Raw genomic sequence first — 21,953 nt, 5'->3', positions numbered from 1 at the left:
CTCTCTAGAGCACATTGTTGCACCTTTGCTCAGTGTCACTTCTCTTCTTTGAGTCCATAGTTCATAACTTGCTAGCTGCCAGTCTCTAGTCCAACCTGGAAAGCTGTGCTGAAAGTGATTTACACTCCAGTCTGTTGTGTTCATTTTTACAGGACCAGGATTAAAACCTCCAGAGGAGCGGACAATTGAATACTTAGAAGAAGTTGCAGTCACTTTTGCCAAAGGACTATCTGATAAGAAAATCTCTATAAAGAGAGACAAGGGATTAGTAGAAAGTGAGTGTCATTATTAAAGAACAAAAGCAAAGGTTCTCTCCAGAGCGTTTAATTTTATTTGCTGTAAAATAAGAAATGGGAAAGAGGTAAGTGCATGATTTGCTCTTAAGCATAGAATCATCCTTAAGGAGTACAACAACTCTGCTCTAGGATCAAGTCCTAACCCTTACACTGGTTGGTTACAGCCATTTTTTTTTTAACTTATTATTTTGGAAAATTTGAAGCATTAATACAAAAGTAGAATAGTATAATAGTGTAGTAGACACCTAAGCACCCACCACCCAGCTTTAGCATTTATCAACTCATTAAACCGTGTGTATAGAAGTGCTTAGGTTGCAATTTGGATTTTGTGTATCATAGTAAGGAAAAGTTCTTTCAGATAGCTACAGTTATTGCATTTTTATGGAGTTTACAGAACAAACTAACAAGGGAGGCTAGGCTTTTTCCAGTAAGTACCTAAAAGCGTTTTCTTTTACAGAATTGATGTCATATGCCATGAGTATTCCATTTGTCAGGCAACAGATTTACAAAAAGGTGGAAGAAAAAGTACGAAAACAGACCAAAGGCCTTTATCCTGCACCTCTGAAAATAATTGATGTGAGTCTTCACCCCATATTCCCACATTTCTCATGTTTCCTCCCTTTGTGTAGAGCAGTATTCTTTCTTGCCTTTCTGAACCATATCTGCTGGTACTAAGGTTCTTAATTCTGTTGTTACAGTACTCACTAAAAATAAAGCAAGCTATGAGGGCTTATAAAATGATATTTGGGGAATAATGAGTGCTGGGCATAATGAGTTTAAAACTATCAGGTACAAACCAGGAAAAAAGCTGTGTTATATCAGTATAACAGGCCAGTAAAATATTGGGCATTAATTAAGAGGTAGTTGAAACAAAATTGATGGCCTTAGTTGAAACCATTGTCAGTACCTAAAATGTCTCAATGACTTCCCCATTGCCAGAATTATAAAAAAGGTGTAATGATATGGAGAAGTTCTGAAAAAGATCAAGGAGGATAAATAAAATGATCACAGGGTTAAGAACTTCTGTCTAAAGGTAGACTTTAAAACTTAGAAACTCTTCAGCCTGGAAAGTCTAAGATCAAGAGAGCATATGATCTAAGACTTCGAATATGGAGAATAAATCAGCCAACAAATATATTTTGAGGAAAAGACACCAAAATGCATAAAATAGGACATTTGATTCCCTTCCCTCACCCATCTCCCAGTGTGGGCTGGGGAGATTAGACATGTATCTGTAGTGAGACAGGTAACTAGCATGAAGGGCATTAGACTCCAGCATGGGACCACTGCCAGATAATTGGGACAGAGAATGATTGCTAAATGCATAGGGGAGGGAACAGTCACTGTAAGCCAGAGAAATTAGGAAGAACCTCATAGAATTTGACCTTAGCCCTGGAAAGTGGGTAGAGAATAGATGAAGAGAGAGTAGTACCAGGTAGGGTGGGCATTTTGAGCAAAGCTACAGAAGCTGGAAAGCATGAGGCTCTTCAAGGAACATTTAATGAGATCAGATTTTGTAGGATGGTGAAATGTGTACAAAAAGGCAGAATGAGCCTAGAGTTTAGAAGACTGACAATAATGAATTTGGAAATTTGACCTTTGTTCTGTATAGATCATAGAGAATGGTTTAGAGGAGAGACAAAGTAGATACTTGAAGTCGGAAGCTATTTTGGTAATTCAGACTTGATGTTTGAGTAAGACCCCGAGATAGGATAGTAAAAAGGTGAAGGTAGTAAGAGACTTGCCAAAGGGAAGAGATTATGAGCTAAGTTTTAGAAGTGCTGAGTTTAGATGTTTCAGGAAATGCAAGCAACAGGATTTTAGACGACAAGAATGTAGATTTGTTTGTGTGTGTGTGTTTTAATCATTTTTGTCATTCCCATAAATTATGGTGACTGAGTACAGGGTCACTTCGTCTTTTATACTTGCCATTGTACTTAGGCTAGGACTTCCCTCAAATGATAAGTTGAATTTGTAGAGTTCATGAGTAACATGACAGAGTAGATGATGGGCCTGAGGAAGAATGGGAGGAGGGAGAAAGGGGCTGAGGGTGGAGCTCTAGGGCTGTGCCTGCATTAGGAGAGCAGGAGAGAAGCTGGAAGAGCCATTTCAGCAGGAGGGAAGGTAATTAAGAGGGACGGGGGAAACCTTTTCTTGGACTTGCGCAGCACCAATGGCCACTCTCTTTGACGGGATAGTGGTCTAGAGGTATAAGGAGGTAAGAGTTGGAACCCCTCTCTTCTTTTCCCACTCCCTTTCATTTCCTTCCATTTTATGCTAGTTTTAGCAATGGCCTTGGCGATGGAGAATGAAGTCAGTCTTAAGCAGCCACTTAGTCCTCTCATCTTTCTTATTCCACTTCCAGACTTTTGACTTACTCTTTAAAGACTGACGAACTAGCAGTTTTATTCAGTGTTAGTCCACCTCTCACCAGTCCCTTGCAACAATGAACAAGTGCTTTATGTGTTTTTTTAGGTGGTAAAGACTGGAATTGAGCAAGGGAATGATGCTGGCTATCTCTCTGAATCTAAGGTAAAGTTCTTTCCTTTCAATTTATTATTATTAGATTCGAGAAAATCAAGATCTAAAACTCTTTGTAAAGCTAAAAAAAGAAAAAATACCCAAAGCCTACCCAAAATGTTTTCCTTCTAGTGATTATCATTTCTTAGGGTTAATCTCAGTGAGTGATGTTAAGAACACCTTAGTGGTCCCAGCTATTTGAACTTGCTCTCAGTAATGAGGGTTTAACTAGGGAGAGCAGGGCCAGAGTTCTAATCCTTTCAAAATGAATCACTGGGATGTTTATGTTCTGGAGTTGGGCTGGTTTTGTTGTGATAAAATGAATACATTGATAGAAAAATAGGTTTCTTACTCGTTAGGGCCCAGCAATAAGACTTTGAAGGCCAGCCTCTCTTTGGTGAATTAAAGAATGGAAGGAAATGTTGTATAGCCACTAAAAGGACACAGAGGGGCGTATGAACCAGCCTCACCTCTTCCCACTTTTCCAACCAGTTGGTAGTATTGTGGATTTAAGCGGTTTGGGTTGTTTTTAAATTTTAAGCAATCGCTGAAGAATGACTGCTTGTTGATAATAAGACAAGAGGTATCTCAAGAGCTCAGGACAAGTTCCAGAAAAAACATTTCTTGTACTGGGTTGCTTATTGAAGTGCACTCTGCTTTAGTCTTTGACCTCCTATCCAGCTACACGTGTACATATGTATTTGAAGCACAAGTTTCACAAATCAATTATTGTCCTCACTGTGTATGTTGTACTCGGTATTTCCTATCTGTCCTACTTATCACAACCCACTGAACTCAGGGTGACTGATGGATCCCTACCCATGGTTGGAAAATCACTGGTTTACTGAATAGAATCCACTTATCAAGATCAGTAGAACATTGTTTCATGTTCGATTAGGACATGAAAGCAAGTTTATTAGGAGGATTCCTCCTTTGAAATGCTATTTGTAACCATGTAACCATACCAGTAAATTTTAGCAGTAGTGATGATGATGATAGCTGACTAGCTTTCTCATCTAATTCCAGCAAAACTGTAAAATAAGCATGGTTTTTCCCATTTTAAGGATGAAGAAAGACTTGACAACTGGTAAATGGCAGAGCCAGGATTCAAACCCCGTTCTGTCAAACCCAGACTGTAAATCTCAGGTTCTTAACCACTAACCTGAGACTTGCTCTCTGTAAGCATTAGGGTACTTTTCAAAGCGGCAGGTGTGGTGCAGGCAGCCTGCTTTAGCGAAAGTGAACCAGAGTTGGGAGTCCTACCCCCAGGGTGCGAGTTCCATTTCTGCCACTTGAGGTGGTGTGGTGACTTAATTTCTCCAGGCCTCTTCTTCCCAGTCTTCAAAATGAGAGGGTTGATTGAGAGGACTGTAGCCCTGGCACTCTAGTTCCATGGAAAAGGTGAGTCGCCGCCACCACTGGTGGGGAGAATCCGAGAGCTCGGATGTATCCAGACCCTTTGAAAGCGGTAGTGGGAAAGTACTGCGGGCGAGGAACGCCCGGGGCTCCGTGTCTCTGCAGGGAAACCCAACTGAAGGAACCCCCATCCCTGAGACTCTGAAGTGCTACCCTTTCTTCTTCTCCTTTATTTTTCAGAAATTTGGAGAGCTTGCAATGACCAAAGAATCGAAGGCCTTGATGGGACTTTATCATGGGCAGGTCCTGTGTAAGAAGAATAAATTTGGAGCTCCACAGAAGGAAGTGAAGTAAGTTAAACTCCACCTAGGGAGCCCTTGTAGGTTTCATTACAGAGCTAAATTCATACCTTCCGTCTTGCCTACTCCTCTTCTGCCCTAAGCACATTAGATCCCTTTTTCTACTAAGAACGTTTTGGCTTTCAAAGTTCTGCCTGTACTGTTTTCTCCAGACCTCTCTAATGGCTCCTACAGAAGCTTTCTTGTCTTGCTATTGATGTCCCCTAGAAATCTGGCTTACGTCCCCTATTCCCAAACCGAACACACATACTATGCACTGTTTAATGATCTTGTGTCTCCCTATGACTTAAGATACCATCTCTGGGAACTCACACTTCTTCCTTTTTAAAAAAATAGTCTTATTCTGACTGTTGAAGGCTTGTCCTTCTAGCTTACAGCCCGAACACTTGAGATTCCACTTGCCTGTCTGTTCTTTTCAACAAGCCTTTCAATGCAATGTTGCCCAAAAGCTGTCAGCATTTTAAGTTTCATAATGCCCCTAAATTCACCTTCTAGCTCAGTGGTTCTCAGCCTGGGCCTTGTCTCCCCCCGCCCCCCCCCCAGCCCCCCGGGATCATTTGATAATGTCTGGAAACATTTTTGGTTGTCACATGTTCTTCTGGCATCTAGTGAGCAGAGGTTAGGGATGCTGCTAAACATCCTACAGTACATGGGACAGGCCTAAGAATTACAGTAATCAAATCCAAAATGTCAGTAATGCCAAGGTTGAGACACAGTGCTCTATCTGAATTACTGTGAGGGCTTTCAGAGCAGCTAAGGTTACTACCTTCTCCATCCCCTTCACCTTTAATGAGATTACAACCCAAAATAGAAGTAAAACAGGTAAGAAATTTGGGTGAGACAGATACGATGCTAGCCCAGAGGGCTGATTTCCAAATAGACTATGAACTATGACTGTCACCGCTTCTCCAGCACACATGGTGGTAAGGGGCGATCAGTACCCATCCGTGGTGCTTGCTCCGCCCAGTGTGGACAGTATCTTGCATTCGGTGGGTGAGGTTAATCTCTTCCACGCTGTAGTAGAATAAGATGGCCATCTAAGTCAGCATCTCTGCATACATTCTACAAAAATCAGACATGAGCAAGGACAACAAAGCCACCCATTCCCCACGCATGGCATGAATAGAAGGCAGATACGCTGCTAACTTCTAATTCTGTAAGAGGCAAACTTTATAATAACAGGAAAGAAAAGGAAGCAAGAGAGAAAAATATTGAGTCCTGCAAAATTACAAAACTGTAAAACACACACCAACTTCTACCTCCTTCCCACCCTACTCCTTTGCCCCCATCCCTCCACCTACCAAAAAATGCCATCAATTAAAGAGACTACACTTTGCAGCTGAAGAGAGTCCTCTTAAATTACAAAACCTAATGAGCCACTCCAGACTCCTACTCCTGTCTGCATATACTTCTTCCTATCATATGCAGCTAGCATATAATGCCATTTGGGGACAGTGTTGTTATACCAAATACATAAAAAAGACAGGCAACATCCACATGAGTCTCATATAAGAAGAAATAAGAAAATGAGAATCAGAATACTTAAGTTTAAGAAAATTCTCCCCTGGGGTGCCTGAGTGGCTCAGTCGTTAACTGTCTGCCTTCGGCTCAGGTCATGGTCCCAGGGTCCTGGGATCGAGCCCCGCATTGGGCTTCCTGCTCAGCAGGAAGCCTACTTCTCCCTCTCCCACTCCCCCTGCTTGTGTTCCCTCTCTCACTGTCTCTATCTCTTTCTCTGTCAAATAAATAAATAAAATCTTTAAAAAAAAAAAAAAAAGAAAATTCTTCCCTCCCCAAAACAGCCACAATAGAAGAAAACTGTAACGGAACACTTCTAAACTTGAATGAAATATCCTTAAATAAGCCTTTGCAGATAAGAAAGAATCACCTTGAATCAGAAATTCAGAAACTCAGAACTAAATGGACAGGAAAACAGGGTAATGTAGGAGTTGGCCTCACTTGGGAAATAAATTGAGGAAAAAGGAGATGAGGAATTAATTATAAGGTACCCAAGGCAGGACAGGTTGGATGGAAGATTTACTAAAGAACCTTGAAGAATTGGGCTGCCTGGCTGGCTCCGTCCCGAAGAGCATGCGACTCTTGATCTCAGGGTTGCGAGCTTGAGCCCCATGTTGGGTGTACAGATTGCTTAAAGAAAGAAAGAAAGAAAAAGAACCTTGAAGAATTGAAGAAAGGGTATCCTTTTTCCTGCTTTCCCCACTGTCAGTGATGCCTCTGCTTTCTCCACTTCTGTCTCTAGGCTCTTTCCCCTCGGATAATCATTTGAATTCCTTCTCTGGTTTCACTTTTTTTTTTTTTTTAAGATTTTATTTATTTGAGAGAGAGTGAGAAAACGAGTGGTGGGGAGCGGCAGAGGGGAAGCGAGAGAGGCAGACCCCCTGCTGAGCAGAGAGCCCAATGCAGGGCTCAGTCCCAGGACCTGGAGATCATGATCTGAGCTGAAGGCAGCTGCTAAACCGACTGAGCCACCCAGGCGCCCCAATAAATAAATCTTAAAAAAAAAAAAAACCCACTAACCATATAAATGCATGTGTTACTACAAAGCTACATTTGAAAGATACTTCTAGGACTTGAAATTAGGTTTCCTTTTCAGGTCATAAATATGATTTTTGAACATTATAATCAGAATTGTTAGGAATGAAACTTTATCCTTGTATTAAGTCTAAGGTCTACGTAGTGCTGTAAACTTAGGCTTCTTTTATGAAGGAAGATATTCTGGAAAAATTTTTTTAGTTATTTACTATGGGAGTATGGCCTATTGCTCCAGAACTATGCAAAACTAAAAAGAATAATCAGACAGACATGATCTTTGGCCCACAAAATACTTAGAATTTAACTGAGGAGACAAAAATAATGTACATGAAGCCATTCCAGAGTACTGTGGGGTAAGCCAGATGGTCCTGACAAGTTCAAGACAAGTTGGGGGTGGAAAAGGCAGGAATGTGCATGTATGAAGGTATTTGTGGGGAAGGGGTGGTAAGGTCTGGAAGCAAAGAAACCATCCAGGAGAATTTTGATCTAATCCAAGTAAGGAATAATAATGGCACAAATTCAGGAGAAATGAAAGCTTATAGGAAAATGGTAAAATCACTAACAGATAAGAGAGATTAGTCTTTGGGCATGTCACTGCAAATTGGCTTTTGTTTGGAAACCAGAAATACTCATGTTGACTTCAACATAAACCAGGTGGTTTTGTTTTCAGTGATCTCGAGGCATGATTGAAGATTAATATAATTCTGTCTTATTGTGTAGGCCAGTTCTTTTAGACCTAATGGATTTTTGTATTTAACTTTGAAACTCTCTCTCCCTCTGCCCTGTTCACTCTCTCTCTAAATTAATTAATTAAAAGGGGGCGTATGGGTGGCTCAGTCAGTTAAGCATTAAACTCTTGGTCTCGGCTCAGTTATGACCTCAGGGTCCTGGGATCCAGCCGGGTGTTGGGCTCTGAGCTAGGCATGGAGCCTGCTTGAGATTCTCCCACCCCCATACTGTTTGAGTGCTCACATGCTCTCTCTTAAAAAATTAAATAAATAAATTTGAAAATCAATTTTTAAAAATAAAAATTATTTAAATTTTTTATAGATTAAAAATTATTTAAAATACCTTACTTATACATAAAATCTTTAAATAGGTTTTTATAGATAAAATCTATTTATAAATACAGATTTTTATAGATAAAAATTATTTAAAATACCTTATTGTTGTGCCCACTTTCATTGGTTTATTGAATAACTTAGGCGATCTCCCCCTTCTACGATTAGTCTACCAAAAGTCATTCATGCTTTCCTTCTAGGCACCTAGCCATTCTTGGTGCAGGGCTGATGGGAGCCGGCATTGCCCAGGTGTCTGTGGATAAGGGCCTGAAGACCATACTTAAAGATGCTACACTAGCCGGGCTGGGCCGAGGACAGCAACAGGTGTTCAAAGGGTAAGCCAGCTCTCTGCCTCTGTGAGCAGAATGCTGTTTGTTTTTTGCCATTACACGTTCCTTTTTCCTGAACATGGTGAGTACTGGATGCTCCGTAGTTAAGCTCTTTCCTTTGATTTTTAGAAACACCAATTCTTTGCCTTCATTTTATTGCACATATTATAAACCATTAACATCATTGGAATCTGTAATGTCTGACTGCAGAAGAGAAAACCATCAGATATTTTTAAATGCCACTTATTTTATGGTTTGGTATCAAGACTAGAAATTTTCATGTTTGTGGATTTTGATGGTTTCCATCTCACTGCCATATTATTATGGAACACTGAAAACAGCATGACTTCGTGGAAAACGAGGATGTGAGGAAATGTGCCATAATTACACACTAAAGGTGGGGCTGGGATCAAAACTCTCGAACCTTCTCTTTCTTGGCTGGCGTTACTATAGAGAAGCGGAAACAGCTTTGGTTCCATAATGTCTGAGGCTTTACAGACTGAGTCTCCATCTTTTTCTTTTTTTTTTTAAGATTTTATTTATTTATTAGAGAGAATGAGAGAGAGAGAGCATGAGAGGGGGAGGGTTAGAGGGAGAAGCAGACTCCCTGCCGAGCAGGGAGCCCTATGCGGGACTCGATCCCGGGACTCCAGGATCATGACCTGAGCCAAAGGCAGTCGCTTAACCAACTGAGCCACCCAGGCGCCCCGACTGTGTCTCCATCTTACCTCTGAATTAATACAAGGTGAATATTACTCTCCCTCTGCCCACCTACCCCTTCCCTCCTCCACGCTGCCTGTTTTGCAGAGGGGGAGAAACTGAGCAGCCGCTTGGCCAGACTAGAAATTGGTTTCAGCCCAGTTCTGTGCTCCAGTGTAATGGACAAGCAAACAAAGTCTTAAAAGCATGGGTTCAGATCTCTTGGTTTCTGACAACCATGTCAGCAGTTAGCAAACAAGATGCTCGTCAGAGTTCGGAATGTTATTTGTTGCTCTAATGCCTAATGAACTGTTACCAAGAGAGGACAGGAAACATGTATGTCACAAGTAAGCAGTATGGTGAGGGGCACTCACCAGGGCCTGATGTTTCTTTTTTTTCTTTCTTTTTTTTTTTTTTAAAGATTTTATTTATTTATTTGACAGAGAAAGAGAGAGAGACAGCGAGAGCAGGAACATAAGTAGGGGGAGAGGGAGAAGCAGACTCCCCGCTGAGCAGGGAGCCCGATGCGGGGCTCGATCCCAGGACCCTGGGATCATGACCTGAGCCGAAGGCAGACGCTTAACGACTGAGCCACCCAGGAGTCCCTTCAATGAGCTTTTTTGTTGTTGTTTCTTAGATGGGTTATGTAGCTTCAGCATGTTTGACCTCTTTTCTGCAGACCTCTCTCTCTGTCAAATAATAAAATCTTAAAAAAAAAAAAAAAAAAAAGGCTCATTCAAGGGGCACCTGGGTGGCTCAGTTGGTTAAGCCTCTGCCTTCAGCTTGGGTCATGATCCCAGGGCTCTGGGATCAAGTCCCGCATCGGGCTCCCTGCTCAGTGGGGGGTCTCCTTCTTCTCCCTCTGCCTCCTCCTCCCTGCTTGTGTTCTGTCTCTCTCTCTCTCTCAAATAAATAAATCTAAAAAAAAAATAAAAGCTCATTCAACTGAAAGTCATATGTAGGACAGTGTACATGCAGCCAGCTTGTCCATTACACTGGAGCACAGAACTGAGCTGAAACCAATTTCTAGTCTGGCCAAGCGGCTGCTCAGTTTCTCCCCCTCTGCAAAACAGGCAGCGTGGAGGAGGGAAGGGGCAGGTGGGCAGAGGGAGAGTCATACTCACCTTGTATTAATTCAGAGGTAAGATGGAGACCCAGTCTGTAAAGCCTCAGACATTATGGAACCAAAGCTGTTTCCGCTTCTCTACAGTAACGCCAGCCAAGAAAGAGAAGGTTCGAGAGTTTTGATCCCAGCCCCACCTTCAGTGTGTAATTATGGCGCATTTCCTCACATCCTCGTTTTCCACGAAGTCGTGCTGTTTTCAGTGTTCCATAACAATATGGCAGTGAGATGGAAACCATCAAAATCCACAAACATGAGAATTTCTAGTCTTGATACCAAAGCATAAAATAAACTTACCTTGTGGCTTTAATTTTTCTTTGGGTTAAGGAAATTAGTAAATGGGATTTAGCTCTGTTCTTTCAGAGGAAAATTCTAGGTCAGTTATTCTGCAAGTGTGCTCAGATTATAACCTAAGAGAGCCTGTTTTTCTTGGCAGTGAAAAGTAATCAGTTAAATGAATAGCAGGAATCCTTTTTATCTCCCTATGGGAAGGAAGAGACCTTGAGTTAATATTTTGTGTAATCAATATAATATGGTACTTACTATGTGCTGACTGGGAAGTAGATTAAGAATATAAGAAATAATGCTTGGTCTCTCTTTTCCAGAAGATTACAGTTGCAGAATAACAAAATGATGTGTAATCAGGTATAAGTCCATGTGGCCTAGGACACATGTTGGGTGTTTCCTCCATTATAGGTAGAGAGGTACCATAGCTGCTTCTTTGTTTTGCCATTCCAGTATTTGTGTTTACTCCTCTTGGCAAATGTAAATGTTTTATGAGTGTTAGAGTTTATGTAAGTTTTACATTTAGAGGCTTCTTACAGGAGAAAGAATGTGGACTTGGGGGCCAACCTGCCTTTGGCCTAGTACCTAGCCATTTGACCATGAGTCCCTCTGAGCCTATTTGAGCAACTCTTCTCTCTCAAAATGGGAATAATAGAACTGCCTCACAGAGTTGGTAAAAAAAAAAAAAAAAAAAAGTGTCTGGCCCATGGATGCTCAATAAATGTTACGTTTCCTATTCTTTCCTTCTGACTAGGACTGTGTTTTTTCTAGGTTGAATGATAAAGTGAAGAAGAAAGCTCTAACATCATTTGAAAGGGACTCCATTTTCAGCAACTTGACTGGGCAGCTCGATTACCAGGGTTTTGAAAAGGCTGACATGGTGATTGAAGCTGTTTTTGAGGACCTTAGTCTTAAGCACAGAGTGCTAAAGGAAGTAGAAGCGGTAAGTAAGAGGCCTGTTGTACTTGAATCGTAGCCTAGTCAGTGGAGGACACAGAAATAGGTTTTAAAAAAGGAAACTCATGGTTCTTTTTATAGGGTTACTCATGTCCATACTGAGGAGTTTCTATGTGAACCCATGTACAGCATGTAGGTTTCTATGTGAACCCATGTACAGCATGTAGGTTATCTGTGTCCTGAGGTAAGAAAATCAAGTAACACAGGGTTCATTAGCATTCTGTGGGAGTTCAGTCACCCAGACATATAATAACCTCATGGAGTCTAGCCAGCTGTCTTAGCATTTTGGGTTAGCTACAAGCCATAATTAAACTTCTTCAGGTCTCGCCAGCACAGGAAGTAGGGGAGAAATTCTCTCTCCAGGCAGGTTTCAGATGCTTACTTTGTGGAAATGCTGCTTTGGTCTTGATCCTGAGCACTCTACATGCCATGAACAAAGCAAGTACCTGTCGTGGGTGGTATAAAGGAGGAGCCCAGAGGAGAACAAATGACAGTAGTCACTAGGCTACAAGATGGAACCGGGGCCTGGAGCAGCACCTACAGTTAAACAGAATGTGGGCTAGTAGATTGTGTACACGAGATGGCACTGGCTCAGCAGCTCTCCAGGTGTCCTGAGTAGTGGCCTCCATGTGAGGGTCCCCGCTCTACCACACACTCAGCCTACAGAGGGCTGAGAACCTAAAGACAAGCAACTCTGGGACAGTTCCGCTTTGGAATCCATGCATTGGAAAGTCTTTCCTTTTGACAAAGGGTCATGTAGATTCAGCTGAGGGGGAAGGTTCAGAAGAGCTGCGTGGATTTGTATTCCATCTGTGCTGAGTGGCATTTCAGCGCAGAGTGGTAGGTGGTGTTCCCAGGGCTTTGAGGGCACTGCTGAGCCAGCAGCAGGCAGGTCCTTGAGGAGCCGCAAAAACAGACACGGGCAGCATGGAGAGAAGAGCATCAACCATCTGACTAGGTGATGGTCTTTGCTTTTGGAAAATCTGGGTTTGGGACTACCGGCATGGAGAAGGGTGTGTTAGCTTTAGCAGTTGGGAAACTGGTGATCAAGGGAAAGAAAGAGGGATCAGATCAAGAGAAGTGCAGACTCAGAGCAAACTCTACAGCGTTGACCTCTGGCTTCCAAGAGGGCAAAAAAAAAAAACAGGGCTCCTTAAGGGCTGGCCTGGAGCTCAGAGTGTCACTCCTGTTTTCCATTGGTAAAAGCAAGTCATGAGGTTCAGGAGGGCGGAAATAGAGTCTACCTCTGGATGGGAGGAGAGCCCCACGTGAATCAGAAGGGGAGGAATTGGTGCCAGGTGTCTTTGGAGACGTTGGCCTGCTCTTCATAGAGAATGTCCCCACCAGCGTGAGACGCCGTGCCCCTCAGACGTGCCACTTGAGACTCTTCACTTTCTTGCAGTCGTGCTCTGCTTTCAACTCACACTTCTGATTAACTAAAATCCTGGGGGCCTTACACAAGCTTAACTGCCGAGCCAGGTTTTGTTCAACAGGTGCCTCTCTAGCTTTTTCCCGTTTATCTTTTTTTTTTTTTTTTTTTTTTTAAGATTTTATTTGTTTATTTGACAGAGAGACACAGAGGGCTCTAGAGGGAACACAAGCAGGGGGGAGTGGGAGAGGGGGAAGTAGGCTTCCCGCCGAGCGGGGAGCCGGATGTGGGGCTCAATCCCAGGACCCTGGGACCATGACCTGAGCCGAAGGCAGATGCTTAATGACTGAGCCACCCAGGCGCCCCCCCGTTTTTCTTTTTAAAAAAATCTTAATGTGGTATTTTACCTTTGTCCCCATTATAATTGATGTTTATTTATACTCACCTTTTCAGCGTGTTGCATGTATCTTGAACCTTGATTCCCAGCTCCCATGTTAGGATTTTGCCTGTCCCAGGGTGCACAAATTGGACAGGTGTGCCTTCCATGTTTTTTATGCACGCAGCTGAATAAAAACATGAATAACTCAGGATCATGAACAGAATGCTGAGACAGTCTACATTAGAGACTGTTCTCCAGGATGATAAAGATAACAGTTAATAGGATTTGTGTGCCGTAGATTAATTACAGCGGCGCACGGTTTTCTAATAGCACCCTGTATAAAATGAGCTAAGCATGCATGCTGTGGCTTGTTCTTATCAAGGTAAAGGGGGGGGGATGGTCAGCTTTCGGATTCGAGGGCAGATCCAAACAAGAAGAGGGATTGGTACGCGTGCTAGATCTTGAAATGAATGAGATTTGACTCAAGGTTATCTTTTCAGTATTTATCTGAGGTGTCTTATTTACCTAACATTGAGATGCAGTCTCCAGGTTAGGACACTGAGCCAGAACTAGAAGGCTGAATGGGAAAAAGAACAAGGCCAACACACTCCCCATCACAGGAGCCCTGGGAGGTTGGAAATGTCGGCCGAATAGTATCTACTGTCTGAGCGGTTGGCGGGGGAAGCGGGGCCGGGCCCAGGTTTCATGGCTTAGCTCTGCTTTGGACTCCAGTCATCTCCCAGGCCTCCATGACACATTCTTCAATGCTTTTCCCCTGCAGCTGATTCCGGATCACTGTGTCTTTGCCAGTAACACATCTGCTCTCCCAATCAGTGAAATTGCTGCTGTCAGCAAAAGACCCGAGAAGGTAAATTCTGAACAGCGGGAAGACCCTGAAATGTTTTCCTGCCATGGGCTCCCTGAGGAAGGCTTAGAGCATGAGAAGCCTGGTGTGGATTGTGAGGTGGAGGCGGGGGCGGTGATATCTTCCCCAAAACTGGGCACAGAAAAGCTAATAATACCATGACCATTGTGAGATGCTGGGATAAGTGAAGTACAACCAAAATATACTTTTATAGTGATTTGCATCCCTAACAGCTCTTATTTTTTAGGTTCAGACTATAAAACCTACCTTTATTAAAATTAGGTATTTAAAGGTAGGCCCAAGGGACACCTGGCTGGCCCAATTGGTAGAGCATGTGACTCTTGATCTCGGGGTTGTGAATTTGAGCGCCATGTTGGGTATAGAGATTACTTTCAAAAACTAAAATCTTTAAAAACATTTTTAATTTTAAAAAATAAAGATAGGCCCTTAAAATAAGAGGGGTACTCCAAAATATCACTTCAGTTACAGAGCACACACTGGTGACAATCTAAGACAGTTTTGCTTCCAATTCCATGTCCAGGAATAGAAGATCAGGAGGGGTGGTGAGGTGTGTCCACCTATGGGTTCACTTAGACCTTCTACCCAGGATGTGAAAGGGTAGAAGCACTTTCAGTGAGTACTGGGAATGATGCCTGGAAATATATCTTTGGGCTTCTGCTGTCTACCAGGGTAACCCAGGGAAAGTGAAATCACTCAAGGAGAAATAAAATACCTCACCTCTCTGGAGGATAGCAATTAGCCTCAGCTAACCAGACCCAGCCAAAAGTAGGAAGGAAATATAAGAGACCTTTAAGCAGCTGAAATTGTTAAGACAGAGTCCTTGTATTGAAAACACAAAAGTCTGTTTATTCCTATTCTAATAGCTTGTGAATGCAAGGTCAGCTTGTTTCCTAGCACACCGCAGATTGGAAGCGATACAGGGCCTGGGATGGCAGGAAAAGGTCACAGGGAGAAGTGTGACACTGAGGGAAGACAAAAAACACTATAAAGGCAGGTTGACAGTCTGGCCATGTCACATCACTCAGCACCTCGGCAGCATTTAAGTCAGTGAAGGAGAATCTTTGATGCTAACTTCTCATTTTCCCAGTGGAGTGGAAAAAGCATCATGTTTTGCAGTCCTGGCCTCCAAGTATCTTGGATAGCTTCTGTCCCCTGCTTCCCCTATGTTATATAAAATTAAGGTCACAGGGGCACAGGGACGGTGACCAGCCATCTGTTTATCCAGGACAAGTTGGTCACCTTTGGCACAGCTTTCTTGAGTGATGTAAATAAATTTGCTTGGGGTAGTGATCACATGAGTGTATATACAATTGTCAAAACTCATTGAAATGAACACTTTAAGTTCTGTGCATTTTATTGTGTATAAGTTATATGTCATAAAGACTAATTCCTTTTGCTCAGAAGTACTGAGTCTGAATCAGGTCCTGTCTTTTTAAATAGTTTAGACATAAGGAACGGTTTAGGGTTTAGAAGCAACTTTTGGATTGGTAAGTTTATGGAACATTTAAGTGACCTGTGCATTACATAATGGAGAGTAGGCAGGCTTTGGAGACAGGCCAGCTGTGATGGAATCCCACTGCCTTTCACTAACTGACCCTGAGCTACCAATTTTAACTTCCTGATGACTTTTTTCTTCATCTAGATAAGACTGACTAGTTCACAGAGTGATGGATTAAATGTAAGGAATAAATGGCAAAGGTATTAACAGTGGATAGCCAGCAGTCAATAAATGGTAGATATCATTAGTTATATCTTACAGCTAAAGCGAGGGTAGGGGGAGCAAAACTCTTAAGTTTTATGATTAAATTATTCTCTCCCACAGCAATGCAGTTTGGGAGACTGTCTAATTGTTAGCTTAAGGAGGAGGTCCTGAACTTCAGCATGTATCAGAATTACCTGGAAGGCTTCTTAAACACAGATCTGGGCCCTGCCCCTAGTCTTTCATTCAGTAGATCTGGGTCTGGGGTGGGCCTGAGAATTTTAGTTCTAAATTTCCCAGGCGATGCTAATGTTGCTGGTCCAATTACTTCACTTCAAGAATCATTGGTTTAATGAATCTTCGGGTGCATTTGAATGTTGTTTTTTTTTTTAAGATTTATTTATTTGAAAGAGAGTGCAGGGGTGGGGGAAAGGAGCAGAGGGAGAGAGGGAATCTCAGACTCCCTGTTGAGCGCAGACCCCGACACAGGGCTTGATCTCATGACCCCAAGACCATGACCTGAGCCGAAATCAGGAGTTGGATGTTCAACCAACTGAGCCAGTTGTCCCTGAATGTTGATAAATCTTATTTAAACCCAATATCCTGGTAGTGAGACCCATCTGTGTAAAATCCAGGTACATCTCTGACAGTTGAGCATATTGATGGATTCTTCTGCCTGCTTCTGCCTCCCCCACCTCAAAAAAAGTGGACCCTCTGAACCATCAGTATCACTAATACGAGTGGGACCTTCATTCATTCTTCCCTGATAAATCTAATTTGGCCAGTAGCTGTGATTTCGGCACTAATTGTTGGTAGGATCTGTTTCCCTAGAAGCAGATGGAAGAAGAAGATTCCAGTGAGCCCTCTGAAACATACTGAACTTTTTTCAAAGAACCACAGAGCCAAACCACTCAGACGGATCTCCCTTGCTTTCCTAGCAAAAAATGAGTGCTATCCAGTTCCTCCTCCACGTTCTTAGATCTGTTGGCTTTGTACTCCCCTTGCCAGGTGATTGGCATGCACTACTTCTCTCCTGTGGACAAGATGCAGCTGCTGGAGATCATCACAACCGAGAAAACGTCTAAGGACACAACCGCTTCGGCGGTAGCCGTTGGGCTCAAGCAGGGGAAGGTCATCATTGTGGTTAAGGTAAGGAGCTGTGTGACAGAGCGGCAGACGGGGGCAAAGTTCTGTTAAGATTCCTTATACCTTCAGGCTTGTTTATAACTATTCTGGGGGCAAATAGGTCACCTTTTGATAGGATTTCCCCTTAGTTGTGTGCAGCGTGGACAGTGGTGTGGACCGTGCCGCTGAATCAGGGTCTGAGAGGGGCGTGTCTGGGACGGGGCACGTTCTCCCAGCCATTCCAGACTGTGAAACCCTGTGCTGTGCCGTTTGGTTCAAGCCGTGCTGCCTTGGCTCTGGCTTCCCCCGCGATATAATTTTAACGATTCTGTTTGCGAATATAAATCGCCTTGAATTTTGGAATGACACGTGGGGAAGAGAGCCTGCTTTCAGCCTCATGTCGTACCTACAGCGGAGGGGCCAGTGAGCTCACATTCTCTCCCTTGGCAGGATGGACCTGGCTTCTACACCACCAGGTGTCTCGCACCCATGATGTCTGAAGTCCTTAGGATCCTCCAGGTCGGTACTGCTCTTGGAATGTTGGAGGCATCTTCCACTCCTTAAACCAGTCCTCCAGATTGGTAGTCAAGATAAGGAACAGGCTTCCCTCTAATACACTTAAGTCCAGGTTCTTCTCCAAGAAGGCTCTTTTGTGCCCAATCCTTCCACACCGTGGTGGGAAATCATGGGCTTTGCTGCCCTACAATGGGCAGAACTTTAGCTCTGTTCCCTTACCCCCCTCCCTGCCCCACTAGGACCAGACGCCTCCTGATGTGCCCTTCTGCACACCTTCTGCCTCCCCGCTTTGAGGCAGGAGCTATCCGGAACAGACAGGCCCACTTGGGCTGGTTGGTGCTGGAGCAGCTTCTGCACACACCCCTCGGGTGCCACCTCAGACCCAGGCTCGGGGGGGCTCCGCCACACTGCTATGTGAGGCGGTCTCTTCTCTGTTGGGGGAAACTTCGCCCCGTCTGCCGTGGAATCTCATTACTACTGAGATTCAGAATTGCAAACAAGGAGGAAATGAATAATGTGTTCATCTCTAAATGAAGTTGTTCAGTCCTAAACCTGTGGATTAGGGAAGGCTCAGACTTTCCCCCTGGTGGCTCCCAAACCTCCTTTGCTTTCCCTGAGTGGGACAGCCCCAGTCCTGGGCCTGGGCTCGTGGCACCCAGGAGAGGAGTGAGTGGTGGACCGGCCCTGTTTCAGAGGGCCAGCATGGAGAGCCCTTGTGGGAGGGCCTGGAATGCCTTCCTCCCCTAAGATCCCTGCTTACCTCCCGTTCAGGAAGGAGTTGAGCCTAAGAAGCTGGATTCCCTTACCACAAACTTTGGCTTTCCTGTGGGTGCTGCCACACTGGTGGATGAAGTGGGTGTGGATGTAGCAAAACACGTCGCGGAAGATCTGGGCAAAGCCTTTGGGGAGCGGTTTGGAGGTGGAAGCCTAGAACTGCTGAAGCAGATGGTGTCCAGGGGCTTCCTGGGTGAGTAGCCTCAGACAAACATAACCAACCCCACAAAAACAAAGTTTCCTGAGACACACAGTTACAGAAGGCCCATGTGGGAGAGTTCTTCCTAAACATAGAGCCCACTATCATGGGGAATTTTTTTAATGATTTCATAACAACCTGTTAGGCAGAACCCTGGCCTGAGGCTCTGCCATTGCCCAGGGTATGCAAGCCAGGCGTTTTCCTCTGGCCCAAGGCCTCTAGCACACCTGTGATCCTGCAGGAGCAGACTCGGCACCCAGACGTGACCATGCTGCCTGGCCACCTATGTGGAGAAAGTAAGCCTCTAAACACAGGGAACATGGTTGAGGCCCACCAGAGGTGGCTTTCTCTCTTGGCGAAGGAGAAGCAGAATCAGCCCCAGGACCAGGGCATAAACTAGGTCCTGGTGTTGCATATCTGGACATTAAAGCTCACCCAGATGGCCTTTCCCATCCACATACACAGATTTTCAAGCCCCAAGAAACACAAGATCATTTTTCCTTCTTTGCCAACTCTGCGGACAAATACACACTAAATTTCTAGGGTTAGCTAGACAGACAACGTTCAGGAACACAGTTGAGAGGCTGGAGCTTTACAGCAGATTAGCAGAGAAGAGAATTCGCAGGCCCAGTCTCTGAGATTTGGTAATTCTCCCTTTTCTGGCTTCTTTTAGGTCGCAAATCTGGGAAGGGCTTTTATATCTACCAGGAGGGTGTGAAGAATAAGAATGTGAATTCTGACATGGACGGTATTTTGGCAAGTCTGAAGGTGCCCCCAAAGTCTGACGTGTGAGTTAACTTCAGTAGCTAATAGTGTGGAAAGCTGTTTCTCTTCAGCCCAGAGCTGCTCAGCCCTCTTCCATCTTCCCTGTGATAATCCCCTTACCTGACCAGAATACTTTCGCCCTTCCACATGCCATCTCGTGTTCTGCCAGGCATCAGGGGAAGGACTGTAGCTGAGCCTTGGAAAGACCCCTGCTCCAGCCTTCCCTCTGAAGGTCTGGAGAGCACCTAGAGAAACTGTCCTCCTAGGCCCCTTCACCCCCACCCCCAGCCCCTCTTTATCATTCGTAACTGACAGCTCATGGTGGCAAGCGATTCCGTCTAGTCTGCCCAGCCCTGCAGAGTGGGTGCCGCTCTCTGGTTGGTTAGGGCAGGAAGCTCTGAGCCGTCTTTCGAGGAGCAAGGCTGGCCTCCCGGTGGCCCCTTCTCTGCACCACTGCGAGTTCTGTGCGGGCTGGCCCTCGGAGCACCGGCCGCGCCAGCCTTCATCCCTCCCCGCACCTGCCTCCCGCCCCTGTGACACTTCCGCTGCCCGAATGTGTGTCCCTGTTGGCAGCTCCTCCGACGAAGACATCCAGTTCCGGCTGCTGACCAGATTCGTGAACGAGGCCGTCCTGTGCCTGCAGGAAGGGATCTTGGCCACACCCGCAGAGGGAGACATCGGAGCCGTCTTCGGGCTCGGCTTTCCCCCATGTCTTGGAGGTTGGTCTTGCAAGTTGGGAAGGTAGCTTGTTTTATCCCAGAGCTCATTTTGTCGTCTCCTGTTCTTCCTTCCAGGGCCCTTCCGCTTCGTGGATCTGCACGGCGCTCAGAAGGTAGTGGACCGGCTCAGGAAGTACGAGGCCGCCTACGGAAAACAGTTCACCCCGTGCCAGCTGCTCATCGACCACGCTAACAGCCCTGACAGGAAGTTCTGCCAGTGAGCGGCCCCCGCCCGGCCAGCGGCGCTGGTTCCCCGGCAGACTGGCATCTAGACGCATCAGAGGACCCGGAAGGCAAACAAACTCTGGCACTGGGTGTGCGCCCTGACCAAAGTGCCTTCAGTTAGGACAGTCTCTCCCTCCGGGTGAAGTGTGGCTGTGAACGAGTTTGCACCTCACGTTAGGAGGAACCCGTAAGTCCTGACACCCCGAGTGCCGGCGTCTCCAGAGCCGACTTGCCGCCTGCTCCGCCCGGGCCGGTGGTGGCCGGTGGCGGCCCGGGCAGTTCTGCACCCGGCCACCTGTGTGATAACAATAAAAACCAAACTCTAACAGCCTCTCTGCCTGCCTGCTCCTTTTTCTTCTGTCTTTGCCCTCCTGCTTTAAACCCCTCCCTTCAAGGAGCCAGAATAAAGCCTTGGGCTTTGGGGCTGTGAATGTGTCGGGAGAGTTCTAGGCAGCACCTTGAGACAGAGACCGTGATGAAGATAAAGGGGGACTTGATGCGCTAAAGCCTTCGAAATCCGGCCATGTTGACACGCTCTGGCGGGCCTCTGCTTGCCGTGGGGGAGAGGCCTGGCTGGCCAGAGCAGGGGACGTGCCACAGGCTGGGAGGCCAGGTTTTAAGAGACTTCTTTCACCAGACTAATGTCTTGTAGCACAGTGGCACCCAGTTCTTTTCATGGTGGGACTCACGTGTTCTCAGGATGTTAACATCGGAGTGAAACAGAGGAGAGAATATTTTCCTGGTCAATAGATCCTGCTCGTCTTGACTGCCCCAGAGCGTGGAAGGATGGATGGATCATCGGAGACCCCGCAGTGAGCCGTTCAAGGAATGCCGAGCCAACCCACCAGCGCCACGGCGCAAGAGCCTCCTGTCCGCCCTCCCAGTGCCCTCGGGGCTGGAGAGTCCCTCCGCTCCTGTCCGGGTAGCAGCAACTCCCAGTACGTGTGAACAGCCTTGGGGCTCCTGCCCAGTCCGGCAGAGGGGCCCACACTGCACGTGTGCAGAACCGTAAGTCCCGGCATGCCGTGCTCTGAGCTCGGAGCTGTGACCCACGGCTGCTGCCTCTGCTGCGGCTGCCGGCCCCTCACAGACCCCTGGCGCCAGCTCTGCGGGGCCCCACGGGCAGAGCGCATCGCGCTGGCTCCCCGGACTACTCACGGTTGCTGCAAGGCCAGACCCTAAAACCAAGGCATCTGTGCATTGGGATTTTCAGATAACCAGTAGAAAGTAGAGAACAGATCTCACCAGAGCCAGGAACGGGCTTCTAAATGGGGGCTCTGGGAGGGCCTCAGGCAGGCATTTGGTCAGTGCAGGAACTTAAACGTGGGCCCTGGCTGGTGACATGGAGCTGTCCACTCAGCAGCACTAGAAGGTAGGAATTAGGGTGAAACGGTGGTGGGAGCTGGAAGGTTCTCGTAGGGTAGGGGCTGAGGAGGGGCTTTCAGAAGGGAACCCAGGAGTGGGCCACAGGCACACCCCATTCCAAAGTCCTCCCCTGCCCGGAGGCTTACACCTTGTACCTGTCGGGCCCCGGCGCCCTCCAGAGGAAGAGAGCGTCGATGCCCAGAGTCGCACCCCCACTACTGTTCAGTGCTCTAGCATTTATTTCACGAGTCCTTGAGGATTCACAGAGTGATCGGCAAGGAAACCCAATGCTTTAGCATCACAGTGTGTGTGCTCGACTTCTGACTCCCGCTCCCTGGAGCCGGAGGCGTCTGCCCGGGGCTCGAGCACCAGCATGGCTTCACTACGCTTAAGA

General features: G+C 45.7%; 1 protein-coding gene across 1 annotated transcript in view; it reads left to right on the top strand.

The window, feature by feature from the left end:
- The window catches only part of HADHA (hydroxyacyl-CoA dehydrogenase trifunctional multienzyme complex subunit alpha), a 49,700-nt gene extending 29,175 nt beyond the window's left edge, over positions 1–20,525 (top strand). The window contains exons 8-20 of the mRNA XM_036090251.2: positions 153–275; positions 754–872; positions 2,772–2,828; positions 4,413–4,522; positions 8,346–8,480; positions 11,353–11,524; positions 14,068–14,154; positions 16,880–17,020; positions 17,447–17,515; positions 18,284–18,479; positions 19,159–19,273; positions 19,824–19,969; positions 20,045–20,525. Of these exons, the coding sequence (XP_035946144.1) occupies positions 153–275; positions 754–872; positions 2,772–2,828; positions 4,413–4,522; positions 8,346–8,480; positions 11,353–11,524; positions 14,068–14,154; positions 16,880–17,020; positions 17,447–17,515; positions 18,284–18,479; positions 19,159–19,273; positions 19,824–19,969; positions 20,045–20,190 (1,616 nt within the window). The 3' untranslated portion in view covers positions 20,191–20,525. The remainder of the gene's footprint in view (positions 1–152; positions 276–753; positions 873–2,771; positions 2,829–4,412; positions 4,523–8,345; positions 8,481–11,352; positions 11,525–14,067; positions 14,155–16,879; positions 17,021–17,446; positions 17,516–18,283; positions 18,480–19,158; positions 19,274–19,823; positions 19,970–20,044) is intronic.
- The last annotated feature ends 1,428 nt before the right edge of the window (positions 20,526–21,953 follow it).

Source organism: Halichoerus grypus, chromosome 10 (genome assembly GCF_964656455.1).
Source record: "Halichoerus grypus chromosome 10, mHalGry1.hap1.1, whole genome shotgun sequence".
Lineage (NCBI taxonomy): Eukaryota > Metazoa > Chordata > Mammalia > Carnivora > Phocidae > Halichoerus > Halichoerus grypus.
Note: the sequence above shows the minus strand (reverse complement) of the source record. Positions and strands in the feature narration are given on the sequence as shown.